Here is a 17709-nt window from a genome sequence, read left to right as displayed (position 1 = left end):
CCTTAGATATATCTAGAGATACTGCTATGCCCTCCTCCGCTTTGTCCAGTGAATGGTATATACGTTCAGATATTACAGTGAGGATGTCTGCTGTGGAACGGGCTTGTCTAAATCAATATTGTTTGTCAGTCAGAAGTTTAGCAGCTGTAAGGTGATGGACTAGAGCATGGTTAATTATGGTCTCAAATATTTTGGCGAAAAGTAGGAAGAGACTAATGGGGCGATAATTTGATGGGTCAGTTCTTTCGCCAGAATTCTTGAATACTGGTACCATAGAAGCAGTTTTCTAACAGCCCGGAAAGCAAGATTTATTAAGGCATTTGTTGTAGAGTTTGGAGAGAAATGGAGCTACTTCGGCTGAGCACTTTTTTAATAGCATAGCTGATATGAGATCTGGTTCACATGCTTTTGAAGTGTCAAGGTTTTTTATGATAGCATGCAGCTGATCAGGGGTGATTTGTAGATCGTCCAGCGTGGCGTCTGTCTACAAAGGAAAGTCAGGCAAGAGGTGGTTGGAAGGGTCCAGTGTGGATTTTGAGGCAAACCGACTAGCAAGCATATTAACTTTTATTGAGATGTATTAAATTTTATTGAAATGTATTAAATTTTATTGAGATGTATTAAATTTTATTGAGATGTATTAAATTTTATTGATATGTATTAAATTTTATTGAGATGCATTAAATTTTATTGAGATGTATCAAATTTAATTGAGATATATTAAATTTTATTGACATATATAAAATTTAATGGATATGTATAAAATTTTATTGAGATGTATTAAATTTTATTGAGATGTATTAAATTTTAGATATGTATCATATTTAATTGAGATGTATTAAATTTTATTGCCATTTATAAAATTTAATGGATATATATAAAATTTTATTGAGATTTATAAAATTGTATTGAGATATATCAAATTTTATTGAGATGTATTAAATTTTATTGTGATGTATCAAATTTCATTGAGATGTATCAACTTTTATTGAGATGTATTAAATTTTATTGAGATGTATCAAATTTCATTGAGATGTATCAACTTTTATTGAGATGTATCAAATTTTATTGAGATGTATTAAATTTTATTGAGATGTATCAAATTTTATTGAGAAGTATCAAATTTTATTGAGAAGTATCAAATTTTATTGAGATGTATCAAATTTTATTGAGATGTATCAAATTTCATTGAGATGTATCAAATTTTATTGAGATGTATTAAATTTTATTGAGATGTATCAAATTTTATTGAGAAGTATCAAATTTTATTGAGAAGTATCAAATTTTATTGAGATGTATCAAATTTTATTGAGATGTATCAAATTTCATTGAGATGTATCAAATTTTATTGAGATGTATCAAATTTTATTGAGATGTATCAAATTTTATTGAGAAGTATCAAATTTTATTGAGATGTATCAAATTTTATTGAGATGTATCTAATTTTATTGAGATGTATTAAATTTTATTGAGATTTAACCAAATAATATTGGGGACCTTAACTTCTAAGGTTGATTCTTTCTCTTACTTGTCACATTTTATTATGTGAGCTTTAATAGCTCTGTTTTCTAAGCACGTAGCTGTAGGAATCGTAGAGTCATAGTCGATGGTGTATGATATGTCCAACTGTTGTTCCCAGGACTTCCAACAGCATTCAATATTCAACATTTTATAGATGATGTGGATATATTTACACAATCCATTGCATTTCATTGTATAGTAGCCATCCTCTAGCAAATGTCAAATGGCTCAAAGTAACTTCTCTGTAGCACAAACTACACTTGTCATGCTGAGATCCTTCATCTTATTAGAAGCATTTGGAACAAAATTTTGATCGTGAGCAGCCATTATAATTCTGTCCTGATAATAGTGGCGCTATCCTCTTTTAAGCCAGTCTATAAAACCTTCCTTATTTAAAAATTCTTGGGTGAATAAATCGAGAAAATATTTGTCATGTTATTGTTTGGCTCATGTGTCCAATTTTCTCTCATGAAAGTTCTCGAGTATTTTCAAAGATTTGTTTTGGTGATTTCTATAGTAGACTTTTTTCTGATTCTGACATATTTGTAAAACGGTCTTGTGCAAAATAGTTGGCTGATGACCATGTGATAGAGGTTGTACTACTGGCTCTCGCTTCAAGATACTTGTATACAATTTTGAGGTATGGATTTTGGAAGATCATCAGATATTGTTTCCCATATGTGTTAGCATATAAATCTGACTTCTGTCCAAAGGAACCACGTACTTCAAAAGAATGAGGTTTGTTGCTTTTTGTTTTCAATTTTCTTATTACTTTGTTTTTCCTGGAGATGGGGCATTCTAGCGGATGCCAAACATTCTCCCATTAGTTAAGTTACTCCAACTGAGAGATATTTTTAAGATTCTAACCGTTCCTTTAAGTGCTATTATTTATATTTCTTTTGCACTTGGTTCATCAGGTATATTCCCAAGATAATTTTTGAAATTCTTCTTCATTAGCCCGGTTGTTTCTATAATATACGCTTATTCAACTAGTGTTTCCATATTCTCCTTCTTGCCCCATAACACTATGTCAGGCTTTCGAATGTGTTTTCACATGACTTAAAAAATTTGACTTCTGTGTAAAAGAAGAACCACATAGTTCACAGAGATGTGGTTTCTCTCCCGTATGTGTTTTCATATGACACAACAAAGTTGACTTTCGTGCAAAAGAAGAACCACATACTTCACAAGAATGTGGTTTGTCTCCCGTATGTGTTTTTATATGAGACAACAAATTTGATTTCCATGCAAAAGAAAAACCACATACTTCACAAGAATGTGGTTTGTCTCCCGTATGTATTTTCATATGAGACAACAAATTTGATTTCCATGCAAAAGAAGAACCACATACTTCACAAGAATGTGGTTTGTCTCCTGTATGTGTTTTCATATGACTCAACAAATTTGACTTTGTTGCAAAAGAAGAACCACATACTTCACAAATATGTGGTGTCTCTCCCGTATGTGTTTTCATATGACTAAACAAAGTTAACTTTCGTGCAAAGGAAGAACCACATACTTCACAGGAATGTGGTTTTTCTCCTGCATGTGTTGTTATATGACGCCACAAAGTTGACTTTTGTGAAAAAGAAGAACCACATACTTCACAAGAATGTGGTTTGTCTCCCGTATGTGTTTTCATATGAGACAACAAATTTGATTTCCATGCAAAAGAAGAACCACATACTTCACAAGAATGTGGTTTGTCTCCCGTATGTGTTTTCATATGAGACAACAAATTTGATTTCCATGCAAAAGAAGAACCACATACTTCACAAGAATGTGGTTTCTCTCCCGTATGCGTTTTCATATGACTCAACAAATTTGACTTTGTTGCAAAAGAAGAACCACATACTTCACAAAAATGTGGTGTCTCTCCTGTATGTGTTTTCATATGACTAAACAAAGTTAACTTTCGTGCAAAGGAAGAACCACATACTTCACAGGAATGTGGTTTTTCTCCTGTATGTGTTGTTATATGACGCCACAAAGTTGACTTTAGTGAAAAAGAAGAACCACATACTTCACAAGAATGTGGTTTTTCTCCTGTATGTGTTTTCATATGAGACAACAAAGTTGACTTGTCTGCAAAAGACGAACCACATACTTCACAAGAATATGGTTTCTCTCCCGTATGTGTTCTCATATGACGCAACAAAGTTGACTTTTGTGCGAAGGAAGAACTGCATACTTCACAAGAATGGGATTTGTCTCCCATATGTGTTTTCATATGACTCAACAAATGTGATTTCCATGGGAATGAATAACCACATACTTCACAAGAATGAGGTTTGTCTCCCATATTTGCTCGAATCTAATTCCACAAAAATGATACACCATGGATAGTATGATGAAATATTCTAATAAATTTTGACTTTATAAAATTTATATGAAGAAATTTGATTGTTATAAACTTATTGAAATAAGAAATGACGAAAGGTCCTTCTGATGCATTAACGGAGTTCTTTTCCTTGTTGCAAATTCTGGAAATATAAAATAAATTTGAAAAGAATACATTAGTACAATTGAATTATATAAATTTATTATTAATTAAATATAAAATAAATTTGAAAAGAATACATTAGCAAAATTGAATTAAATAAATTTATTATTAATTAAATATAAAATAAATTTGAAAAGAATACATTAGTAAAATTTAATTATATAAATTTATTATTAATTAGATATAAAATAAAATTGAAAAGAATACATTAGTAAAATTGAATTAAATAAATTTATTATTAATTAAATATAAAATAAATTTGAAAAGAATACATTAGTAAAATTGAATTATATAAATTTATTATTAATTAGATATAAAATAAAATTGAAAAGAATACATTAGTAAAATTGAATTATATAAATTTATTATTAATTAAATATAAAATAAATTTGAAAAGAATATATTAGTAAAATTGAATTATATAAATTTATTATTAATTAAATATAAAATAAATTTGAAAAGAATACATTAGTAAAATTGAATTATATAAATTTATTATTAATTAAATATAAAATAAATTTGAAAAGAATACATTAGTACAATTGAATGATATAAATTTATTATTAATTAAATATAAAATAAATTTGAAAAGAATACATTAGTAAAATTGAATGATATAAATTTATTATTAATTAAATATAAAATAAATTTGAAAAGAATACATTAGTAAAATTTAATTATATAAATTTATTATTAATTAAATATAAAATAAATTTGAAAAGAATACATTAGTAAAATTGAATTATATAAATTTATTATTAATTAAATATAAAATAAATTTGAAAAGAATACATTAGTAAAATTGAATTATATAAATGTATTATTAATTAAATATAAAATAAATTTGAAAAGAATACATTAGTAAAATTGAATCATATAAATTTATTATTAATTAGATATAAAATAAATTTGAAAAGAATACATTAGTAAAATTGAATTATATAAATTTATTATTAATTAAATATAAAATAAATTTGAAAAGAATACATTAGTAAAATTGAATTATATAAATTTATTATTAATTAAATATAAAATAAAATTATCATAGATTTAATCAATACTTCTTTGTTTACAAATTAATTTTTTCTGTTTTCAAATATTTAACTAAAATATTTATATTCATTCGTTGTAGAGATGAGAATTGATTATTCATATTATTTGGATTCTTCAAAATACTGTTCTCATCTTGGGTGTTATTTTCATAACATTTCTATGTTATCTTCGATCTTATTCAGGTGTATTTTGTCGAACTTGGAATCTTTCTATTGAACATAGAAATCTATACAAAATTTTGATATTTGTTTCATACTTTAAACAGCATATCGACATTCTTTGGATCATTTAATGCTGCATGTAAGGATTAACATTTTTTTATACTTTCTGAGTCGATTTGGGTATATTCAGATGTTTCGAGAAATACTGTAGGGAACAGAAAAAGAACATCGCAATGAAGTTGATTTTGTACTGCGTAGTAAGAAAAGCGTCCAAAAAGTAACGCTTTCTATTTTTTTTATCAGAGGAGGTTTGCAAATTGCATTCTTATTATGACTGAACTTATGCATTCATGATTTGATAGTTTTATCACTCAGTTGCAGATATTGACGGTATGTCATGGACGTGCGTTAGAAGCAGAAATGTGTCTTTGAATTCATGGTAAAAGTGTGTTGAGAATGGTGGTGACTATGTAGAAAAAATTGTTTTGGAACAGTTCATTTGATAGCATTTATTTTTGCTCTTTGTAGGAAATTAAGAGTAGTTTTAGGGTTTTCTTTTTCGAAGAGTTCTTTACAGTTTCTGGCCTTGTAGTAGTGTTGACGGATTCGTATGAGGTCATAGCAAATAAAATGTTTAAGGTTTGTGACATGGTATACATTTGGGATGTTCTTCACTTTTTAGTATGTAGGAGTGAGTTATGTATGTGTGTTCTATCCGAATACGTAAGACAAAGCCAAACTCGTTGTCAAGAACTTTGCAGCTAATTCTACCCTTTGCGATCAAGGCCGCCAACCCCCAATATTTCCTCCTGTATCAGAAAACACGCTATGTGATATACATATATCTGTACGTGATGTAGCCAAGCTAATCAAAAACCTTGATTCCAGTAAAGCAACTGGCCCTGACGGTATTCCAATTATAGTACTCAAAAAACTTCAACCTGAACTAGCGCCCATACTTACAAAACTGTTTAAACGTTGTCTTAAGGAGAATAGTTTCCCATCTCCCTGGAAAATTTCATCAGTATGCCCTGTATTTAAGAATTCAGGTGATCGCTAATCCCCCTCTCAGTACAGGCCAATAAGTCACCTGTGCGTCATGAGTAAGTTGCTGGAATATGTGTTAAATACAGAAGTAATCAACCATCTCAACAAAAATAACCTTCTTCGTGACACTCAATATGGTTTCCGTTCTGCTAGATCTACAGCAGATGTGCTTACAGTTATATCTCATAGGATTAGCAAATCTCTCGACGGAGGCAATCTTTCTAGGGCAATTGCTCTTGACATATCTAAAGCCTTTGATAGGGTATGGCATAAAGGTTTACTTCATAAGATCTCTAGCTATGGTATAGCTGGAAATGTCTTCTCAATTATTAAATCATTTCTTTCTGATAGGTTCATAAGAGTAGTAGTTGAGGGGCAAAAATCAGAAGCTCACAGTATTAATGCCGGTGTCCCTCAGGGGCCCATCCTGGGCCCAACTCTTTTCCTGATCTACATTAATGATCTTCCAAATCACATCCTTACATCATTTGTAGACATCTATGCTGACGACACTACCATTTATGGTAGCACATCTAAGACAGTAAACGACCAAGTTCTGTCCAATTCTCTCTCCTCTGATCTTGAGCACGTAGTACAATGGGGAAAGGAGTGGCTGGTTACTTTTAATGCATCTAAAACCAAGCTTCTCTCTTTACATCATCAACATTCTAATCCATATTTGTCATCAATTGAAATGAATGGTTCTCGTCTTCAGGAGGCCTCAAGTTTTGACAAGCTTCTTGGCTTGACCATTACTCCTGATCTTAAATGGAACACGTACATCAAATCTGTTGCCAAGGCCGCTGGAAAAATGGTGGGATCTTTCTATCGCTCCGGTAGATATCTCACTGCTGATGCTATTCTCTATCTATATAAGAGCCAGGTACGTCCAAGGATGGAATACTGTTGCCACATCTGGGCAGGAGCTGCTAGAAAGGACTTGTCCTGCCTTGATAGAGTTGAAAATAGACTTCGTAGCCTCGTAGGAGATGTCCTTTTCTCTTCCTTGCAACCTCTATCTCACAGAAGAGATGTTGCGAGTTTGTCTCTGATGTATCATGTTTTTCATGGAAAGTGTTCATCTGAGCTTCAATCTATGGTCCCCCCTCGCCAAACTTTCACAAGAAACACTCGTCTAGCTGTAAACACTATCAATAATTCCCCCCACTCTTTATGTGTACCTAAACCTAAATGTAGATTCCATGAACAAAGCTTCTTTCTTAGAACTGCACGCCTGTGGAATTGTCTTCCGTTTTCCTGCTTTCTGGCTGACTACAATATGGTTTAACGTAAATAAGTTCTTGATGAGCCGTTCCATATAAGTTATCAAATTTACCAAATTTTCATTACTAATGATTACTATATTGTCCAATTTCAACTGTACACTGTTTAACCCTTATCCTTGAGTGGCCTCTTGGCCTTGATAATGTGGTGATGCCTATGTAAAAAAAAACTTCTTTGCATGATTTTCTAGGATTTAGTAGTTTTTAAGTATAGATTGGGAAGAGCTTGTTGCTTTGGTACTTGGTCCAGTCATCACTAACAACACAAGAGCATGATACTCTCATGTACTAAACAAAGGGTCCCATTCAAAAGCCCTACATACATTGAAATTCTATTTTCAATCTCACTGATGATTGAAAGTTCAACGTTCAGTTCAGGAGTATATAACTTACAACTGAATTTTACCAAGTACTCAAACCACAGATTCTAGCAGACAATCGCAGGAGGAATTTTAGGAATTTATTTATTTTAGGATGTTATCACTATTTATAAATACATATACATATGCGCTGTTTTCTAAAGCCAGCTTAGTCTTCACTGTTCTCCATGTATAAGTGTTACTTTATCCCATAAAGGTAGATGGTTTCCCTTTTCCATCAATATATATTCTGTCATAACTGATTTTTAAATCTTTCCACATATTACAGCTTTTCAATGTTTTTCTAAGTTTACTGGTAGTGAATGACATGGTTCACATTTGTATAATTTTCCACATTTATATAGAATCTCTTTGTCATGATTTTTTCATAAGCGGCTTTACATGCAACACATGTTCTGGAGAGTCGAATCACTCTTGATTACTATCCTGACGTTTTATAGATTACAGATTCTTTCATTTTTTTTTCAGATTTTTATAGATTACAGATTCTTTCAATTTTTTCTGTCAAGTCCTTCATGTATGGTGTACAAACTGTTCTCCATATAACATGACAGCAGCATTCAGGAGCGATTTTTTATATGTATTGTTATTAGTACATATTTCTTTTGTTTAGTATTGTAGGAAACAGATTGTTACTTTCTTTACATAATGTACATTGTTAGAATTGAAGTTTTGATACTGACTACATATTTAAAGGTATTATATCTTATTATTGTTGTGTTATGAGTCTTTTAATGATGTTAACCCTATGTGGCATCACATGACTTGGAAAGTAAAAGCAACAAGTGTTTAATTCCTTTATGTCACATGTTGAAGGTATACACACGCATGACAGCTGGTAGCAAATGCACTGAACGATGGGGTCAGGTTATCAAAATTGGTATTGTCACTGGTTAAAGATCAACTTTTCTGAGAATGTTTTCATGAGAATGTTTTAATGATGTTAACCCTATGTGTCAAGTTGTCAGAATTGGTGCTGTTAAAGGTAAATGACCCTGCAAAATGAAATTGAAAGGAAGCAACATTTTCCTCCTGTAGCACGTTTCATATATAGATTCAATCCAAAACCTCATCACTAGGACCAATCATGCAGTTACCAGGATATTAAGTACGTAACTCGATTAAGAATTTTACCTATGCAGTAGAGAAGAGAAGGAATTTTGATACTGATTACATATTTAAAGGTATTATATTTTATTATTGTTGTTGCATTATGAATCTTTTAATGATGTTAACCCTATGTGGCATCACATGACTTGGAAAGTAAAAGCGACAAGAGTTTAATTCCTTTGTGTCACATGTTGAAAGTGCACACACGCATGACAGCCGGTAGTAAATGCACTGAACGATGGGGTCAGGTTGTCAGAATTGATATTGTCACTGGTTAAAGATCAACTTTTCTTACATGCGTAGCTGTTAAAGGTAAGCGAACCTGCAAATGCAGGTCACATGTATAGCCGAGAGAAAAAGGCAAAAGACAAGAGAGGTCTATAATCAGCCGTCAATCAAAATATCACAAGCATGGCTCAATCTATCCACCGTCTGGTCCACACTCTTCATCTTTAGCAGGGCGCACACATATGACGCAGTAAATAAACAGAAAAAAAGGTGTGAAAATTTTATACAAAATGAAGTGAACAATTTTGTTTTCTGGCTGACGAAAAATCCACTGCACAATAGCTTCATTTGGTGTCGTTTTTTTACTAATTATGCTAACAAAGAATAAAGAAGCCTATACGTAACTGTGCATACATAATAAAGAAATGTCATGTTCAGTTAAGCTTATTTTTTCTCTTTTTTGTTTCTTAACAAATATTGATTTTGACTTGTATAGTGGTCGGCAGTTTTTTTCTGATTATTTATTTTTTTAATTTATTGCCTGGGCGTTTGATTAGGCGATAAAAACAAACATTATTGAAATGGAAGCAGACGACATTCGAATTGTAAAAAAGTAAATAAACAAAAAGCTAACAAATTTAGTTTTCAACTCGCCAAACAGAAAAAGGCAGACACAGAAAAAATATATGAATGTTAGAAAAAGAAATTAAAACACAAATGCATGTTGTCAGGAAAAGAACCTGCCATCAAAACATCATCCGTTTAAGCTGAGCATTGTTCAATTATTGAAACACTAAATCGACTTTTTCATTTGTTTATGTTTTTAGTACTTTTTTCGATGATGTTAAGAGGTCGACAGTTTTGCTAATTATTTTTTAATTCATTGGCTGGGCGTTTGATTAGCCGATAAAAAGCGCTTTCGAATTAGAAGAAAGTGAATAAACAAAAAAGCTAACAAGTAAATTTAGTTTCAAACTTTCAAAACACAAAAAGGCAGACGCTGAAATAAATCTATGCATGTTAGAAAAACAAGTGAAAACACCAATGCTTGTTGTCAGGAGAAGAAACTGCCATCAAAACAAATGCAAAAAAGATTGTGTATTAAGGTTGGTTTCTAGATGTACAAATAGTGCAGAAAATGGATCTCCTTGCACAGACTGGAAGAACACACACTTTTTTTCTTTAATCGAAGAGAACTTGGTCGTTTATGGTCTTAGATGTGCTACCATAGATAGTAGTGCAATCAGCATAAATGTCTATGAATGACATAAGGATGTGATTTGGAAGATCATTAATGTAGATCAGGAAAAGAGTTGGGCCCAGGATGGACTCCTGAGGGACTCAAGCATTAATACTGAGAGCTTCTGATTTCTGCCCATCACCCACTACTCTTATGAACCTATCAGAGAGAAATGATTTAATAATTGAGAAGACATTTCCAGATATACTGTAGCTGGAGATCTTGTGAAGTAAACCTTTATGTACTCTATCAAACGCTTTTGATATGTCAAGAGCAATTGCCCTAGAAAGGTAACCTCCATCGAGAGATTCGTGTAAGCACATCTGCTGTAGATCTAGCAGAACGGAAACCATATTGTGTGTCACTAAGAAGGTTATTTTTGCTAAGATGGTTGATTATTTCTTTATTTAACACAGATTCCAGCAACTTACTCATGACACACAGGAGACTTATTGACCTGTACTGAGAAAGAGATGAGCGATCACCTGAATTCCTAAATAGAGGGCATACTGATGAGATTTTCCAGGGGGATGGGAAGCAATTATCCTTAAGACAACGTTTAAACAGTTTTGTAAGTATGGGCGCTAGTTCTGGTTGAAGTTTTTTTAGTACTATACTTGGAATACTGCCACCGGTTGCTTTACTGGAATCAAGGTTTTTGATTAGCTTGGCAACATCATGTACAAATATTTGTATATCACAGCGTGTTTTCTGATACAGGAGGAAATATTGGAGGTTGGCGGCCTTGGTCACATAGGGTAGAATTAGATGTAAAGTTCTTGGCAAATTGACTTTGTCTGATGCTGACGAGATTACCTCAGATCCATTTATGATAGTTGGGATAGAACACACGCTTCTGTTCAGAAATCTGTTTGCTATTTTCCAAAACTGGTGGGAACCAAGCTGCAGCTCAGCTACTTTGGACTTGACAGACTGAGCATAAAACTCTCTGGCGGTCTTTATTACTTTTTTACATTGGTTGCTGGCAGTCCTGAAAGTAGCTTTAATCTCAGTACATCTATTATGTTGGAAGCAATGGAAAAAGTGATTTCTGTGCGCAATGGTAGCAGCACATTCTGGAGAGAACCACGGCTAGCTGCTAGGTTTTGCTGGAATTTTTTCGAGGGTATGAAATGGTCTATACCTACAATTAACCATTCTGTCAGGTCTGATACTATAGAGGACACATCCTTTTTAAACATGGAACGCATAGGTAGATCTGATATAAATGTACAGAAGCTATACCAGTGAGTCATAGAGTAACGATATACTGTATGATGGAGAGGTACATCTTAGGACTTATTACATTTCATTTTTATCTTAACTGATACAACAGAGTGGTCGGAAGATTCAAGTGGAGACAGAATGGAAGCTGAACACAGTTCAGGTCAAGTTGTGAGAAAAAGATCTAGGAGACTTGCATACTGGCTGTCAGTACCGGGCACACAGGTGGGTTCGTAAACAATCTGAGTGAGGTCATAAGCAATGGAGAAGTTATGAAAGAGCTTCCCCTCATCATCGGTCTTGTTTGAGTGAGTTAATCATTCCACATTGTGAACACTGAAGTCTCCATAAACATGAATATTAGCTGAAGGATAAGCAGATAGGACGTGGTCAATTTTCTCAAATATGCTTTTAAAGATAGTAACTCCGCTGTTGGGCGGGTGGTAGAGAGCAAATATAAATGCAGTAGTTTGAGCAAGTGCAACCCAGGAGCACATATAGGGTAAGTTAGGATCTTCTTTGGAGATATCCCTACCACATGGAAAGCCATCTTTTATATAGCACATATTCCATGCCCATGGCGATCTTGGGGATCAGATTTGGAAGTTTAATTAGAGTATCCTTTAATTACGAACTCACCTAGTGAAATAGTCTGTTCAATGCCAGTTTCGCTAAGAAATATGTCTGCTTTAGTCTCCTGTAATTGGTTTTCAACCTTTGGAAGGTTAGAACGTAGACCCCTGATGTTCGAGAATGAGACATGTTAGTGGGGGCTACATTAGAAGTAAGAGATCGGGTTTAACTGTGTATTTTTTATTGAAACTTTTCATGATAGAGTTTTGGGATTTGTGGACTAGATCGACAGACTTGCTTGAAGCAGGGCAGAAAGGGAAAGTAAGAGAGAAATAGAAATGAAGAAATATTTTTTGTAGCACATGAAAAGGTAAAGCTGTAACAATTAGCCACTAATATGGCATCGAGAGGCCCCACCAGAAACTACTGCATGGTCCAGAATCCAAATGGCAGACCCAGTACTTGCTGATAGTTAGTGGTTAATCCAAGGTTCGAGTCCTGACTATCAGGCAGATAACGTCAGCCCAGATGAAACGTTTTCCTCCAGCACCCTTACTAGTGACATGGCTACAAGGATAGACATAGAAACAGAAATTTTCTGACATCTCTGGCGGCTGTTCATGCAAAATACTGCCAACCTAGAATACAGCTTTTTCTTCTCCCTTTGTCAGAAAAATCACTCATTAAAATATGAGGACTGAGTGACAAATAAAGAGAAGCGATAGTAATGGGAGCTACCGATAATGCATCTACAATGCATTGTCTACTCTCCATTAAAAAAATATATATTAAAAGTCCATTTGGCGTTTTTAAGGGAAGGTATGGTGAAAGATTCCCCTCTCACTAAGTGAAAATGAATATAATTGCCTAATCTGTTTATGCTATCAACTTGGAAAATACGAACAACATTTATGGACAAGAAAAATCTATTATAAAAAAATAAAACGATATATATTCCAAACGACCTTCCAGATAGAATCCGCACATTTTTCCATGAGAAAACCATTTACACAATCAATAAAACAATGAAATAAAGATAAAGATTAAAAACTGAAATAAATATATTAGCACTTGCATCTAGAAAAGAAAAATATTACAACTTCATAATGTAACTGCTATAACACGTCCTTCGTGACTGCAAATAAGACTTGATTTTGCTTAAAATAAACTTCAGCCTTTTCATTTTTGAAAAGAAAACGATCATCCCGTGATATAGCTTGCAACTTGGACAAGCATGTTCTTTTATAAGTAGTAACGTTTGGACGGGAGGGGGTAAGAGAACAGCATTTTCAGATCTATTTATGCTCTATTTCAAATGAATTCGCCAGACAGAATCGGAACATTTTTTTTCACGAGAAAACTATTTATACAATAAATAAAACAATGAAATAAAGATTAAAAACTGAAATAAATAAATGCACTTGCATCTAGAAAAGAAAAATAACATTTTTAACTTTTACTGCTTTCGCGCCCCAACACAACCTCGCACCCTGCCTCCTTCGCCAATATAAACAGTAAAATATCCGAAAAATGTTAAATGGTGTTCTAATCGGTAAATGTCGGTGCGTTACTTACTTGTTTGCAGCAAATTTAAATGCGATATTCAGCATACCAGAAAACCTATCGAAGTTGTAAGGTTAAAGATGATTGTTAAGGAGGAAAGTAAATAACAATTTACCAAAACGGCTGTCAGGCAGCCCAACAAAACATAAAAAAATTATCACCATGTGGCCAGAAAGTGGGTGCTTATTTTACATTAAATTTATATAGAAAACTGATCCCCACTTTTTGAAAAAAGTAATTTACTCATATCATGAAAAATAATTCTCCGTGCTACTTTTGAAGTATATATTCGTTTTTAGCACCCCGAAAACTATAAAATAATCCAGAAAAAAAAATGAGAAAACAAAAGAAATCTTTTTTTTTACTTTAAACTAGTGAAACAGTTAAAAACGTTTAAAATTTATAAAATTATTTTTTCTTTGGTAAATGATAAATAAGTTATTTTTTATGTTTAAGTAAATATTGAAAAAAAAAATCGATAGCGAAAATGTTTCAACAATAAATCAACATTTTCATTAGGATTATCCGCTTAGTAAATGTAGTTATCTCCCTTACATTTTCAACGTATTCTGCAAATGCGCAAAAATCGATACGAAATTCATGTAGTAATACTTACGTTTTGTTTTATAATCTGCTTTCGATTAACTTTATCTGCTTTTATAAAGGAAACAATTTTTCAAATGTGATTGACTTTACAAGCTCAAGTTAACATTCAAGATGACGAACGGAAGAGCAAGTTTGCAGAAAACAAAATTGAAGAGGAAAAAAAAATATTTTCAAATAGAGCCGATCTATTTGGTGAATATCACGGATAAAATTAGTATTATTTTATTTAACATTTTAATATTTACATGAGAGAGAACAGATTACAAGTTTCATCTTTATTAATTCTATAATTCGTTGCATGTGCGATTTAATGGCGAAACTGATAGGGGAACATAGTTTAGAAAGTCATCTTATATTTTTTATGTATTTCCCATTATTTCTTGATCGTGGTTGAAAGATTATTATCTATATTGGAAAAAATTACACGTAAAAAAGTTTATAATGAAAAATGTTTTCACAGCGTCTTCAAAGATAATTAGTAAAGTCTTAAGATATTGAATTAAAAAAAAGATAATTTTATTAACCTCTCTCCCAAAGCGAGAGTTTAGTAATAGATCTAGCTTTGCACAATAAAAAGCAAGAGACAATGCGTCGCGCATAAGTCCTACAGAAGCCAAAAAATGTAAGAAAATCCATTTTATTTTATACTTAGCGGGGGGGGGGGCTTTGCCCAGTCGTTAAATATGCTTAAATATGATATTTTAAATTTGTCCAGATTTCGTATAATTATAGAGTCGTGATGTCAAAAGTAAAATAAAAATGTATTTGGGTGTCATCAACTAGAATCGAAACCAAAAACAAAACTGTAACATTCAAAGCTGGTGACGTTACCACTGTACAAACGTAACATGCATACGAACTGATTAAAATAAACTAAGATGAATTTACAAAATGTATAACGATTTTTTTTATTTCTGACCCTATAGAACCCATGGAAGTGGTGCCAATTTGTACAAATGACCGTGGAGTCATTAAGTTCTACGTAGCTGACTCGTCACTCATTCATAATGGGGATCTATTAATTTTTAAGACCGATGTTGAAGGTGCAGGAATCTCTTGATGTCAAAAGTAGTAGAGTATCTGCAGGACCGTTAAAAGTAAATTTAACGAGATCGCCAATTAATAGAAGGTTTCCACCAAGGCACATCCTCACATACATAAAATAAAAATATAGAAATAACTCCAGAAAATAACGACACTTGACAAAGAACTAAAAATCACTGCATTAAGATGAAATAACATTTATTTACGTGTTAGAAATATAAATTCAAATCGTTCCAACTTAAATATTTTCTTGTAACAAAAAAGCAAATAGAAATTCGTGCGTTATTTTTAATTTAAAAAGACAATAATTTGTGATTTTAGTCATCATATCGATGCATCCATAAAAATAAAACTGAGTTTTTAAAGAAAAGGAAATAATAAAATCCATTCAATAATTAATATTTTAAAGTTTATTATCCATTTTCATATTAAGTTAAATGAAATGACAAAAACAAAAAAATAAACCACGATAAAATATTTAGCTTAAAATACAAATAACGATTTACTAAACGACGTTTTATTTACTAAATATTTTTCGGCATTCACCGGAAGTTATTATTTCCCATAGTAAGTTCGATTTGTTTATATTTTTAATCCTTTTGATGAACACACGCATATTGAGAGTAGATACGCTTAAAAGAAAAAAAAAAACTGAAAGAAACAAAACAAACAAAAAAAAACATTGTTGAGAACACAAAGAGAAAAGAAGTTATAAAGGGCTGAATGGGGAGTCGTATGCGTATTTAACTGAGTTTCAAAACGGTAAAAAAAAAAAAAAAGAAAGAAAGAAAACTGAAAGAAAAAAACACACACACAAAACGAGAAGTTATAAAAGGCTGAATGAGGAATCGTATGCGTAAGGAAATGAACAACACAACTAGAAGTAAGGGGGTCGGACATGTGGGTAAAGAAAATAAACAAAGTTCGTAGTTAAGACGAAATTATATTTAAAAAAAATAACGTTAAAAATATTAAAAAGTGTCTTTAAGAAGGAGATATATAATGTTTCTCACCTGAGATGGCTTAAAACGGCGAAGGACAACAGACGATAAAAGACAAAGAAATGTGGGGTTAGAAATACTGCTGACTAGCTGCCGGTGTCGATTTAGGGGGAACTCTATGAGAAAAATGTCCGGCCAAGGAAGATAACTGCCCAGCCAGCCTGAATGATCGGCCCATCATCGGCCCATTCCATTACAGTGTGTGTCGGCTGATCGTCGGTTATGTAATGGGCCGATCATTCAGGCTGGCTGGGTGTTGAAATGACTAAACTAATGATACATACAAAATAGACAACTGTTTAAAAAAAATGTATTGAAAAGACGGTTTAAGAGTTACTGTTTGTGAGTAAACTATTTTTAATGAAATCGATTTCGAACTTTATTTTCACTTTTAAAATATTCGTGCATTTTCTGATTATATATATATATATATATATATATATATATATATATATATATATATATATATATATATATATATATATAATTTTTTTCGTTTTCGGATATATATATATAAAGACCTACAACCCTTATTTCCGAAAACGAAAAAATATATATATATATATATATATATATATATATATAATTTTTTCGTTTTCGGAAATAAGGGTTGTAGGTCTTTATATATATATATCCGAAAACGAAAAAAATTATATATATATATATATATATATATATATATATATATATATATATATATATATATATATATATATATATATATATATTTGTCTTTACGTTTTCGGAAATAAGGGTTGTTGCCTGAGGTGTTTAGTTGGTAAATACTGGTAGACCGAAACATGCTCATGACTGTGTAACAACAAACTACTGCTTATGTAAAGACAAATATATATATATATATATAGATATATATATATTAAATTAACAGTAACTTACTTAACAAAACAGTAGAGTTTATAGCTAGCTAGCTAGCTAGATAGATAGATAGATAGATAGACGTGTGTATATATATTTCATAGAAAAACTTTACTATTTGGTAATTAAACGATACTTTTAATTAATCGATTTCGAAATTTATTTTCAATTTTCCTAAAAAGCAAAACAATATCGTTAATTTTTTATTATATATATGGGTAATCCGACATATTCCTATAAACAAGATTGGCAAAATACTTTCTAACCCTGGTAAAAAAAAAGGACCCAAATTTATG

The 17709-nt window shown here is 31.8% G+C and overlaps 1 protein-coding gene across 1 annotated transcript; it reads right to left on the bottom strand.

Annotated features, from left to right (window-relative positions):
- Positions 1-1353: 1353 nt before the first annotated feature.
- On the bottom strand, positions 1354-16644 carry LOC145270511 (uncharacterized). Its single transcript, XM_080126165.1, has 2 exons — positions 16550-16644; positions 1354-4004 (listed from the first exon to the last, which is right to left on the bottom strand). The coding sequence occupies exon 2, from the start codon at positions 3821-3823 to the stop codon at positions 2552-2554; it is 1272 nt and encodes a 423-aa protein (XP_079982291.1). The 5' UTR covers positions 3824-4004; positions 16550-16644; the 3' UTR covers positions 1354-2551.
- Positions 16645-17709: the final 1065 nt, after the last annotated feature.

Source organism: Euprymna scolopes, chromosome 46 (genome assembly GCF_053919585.1).
Source record: "Euprymna scolopes isolate OS-2025 chromosome 46, ASM5391958v1, whole genome shotgun sequence".
NCBI classification, from domain to species: Eukaryota; Metazoa; Mollusca; class Cephalopoda; order Sepiida; family Sepiolidae; genus Euprymna; species Euprymna scolopes.
The sequence above is the reverse complement of the archived record's forward strand: the minus strand, read 5'-3'. Positions and strand labels throughout refer to the sequence as shown.

Excerpts from the sequence above, each read along its gene's own strand:
- LOC145270511 (XM_080126165.1), bottom strand. The coding sequence starts at position 3,823 with ATGGGAGACAAACCTCATTCTTGTGAAGTATGTGGTTATTCATTCCCA.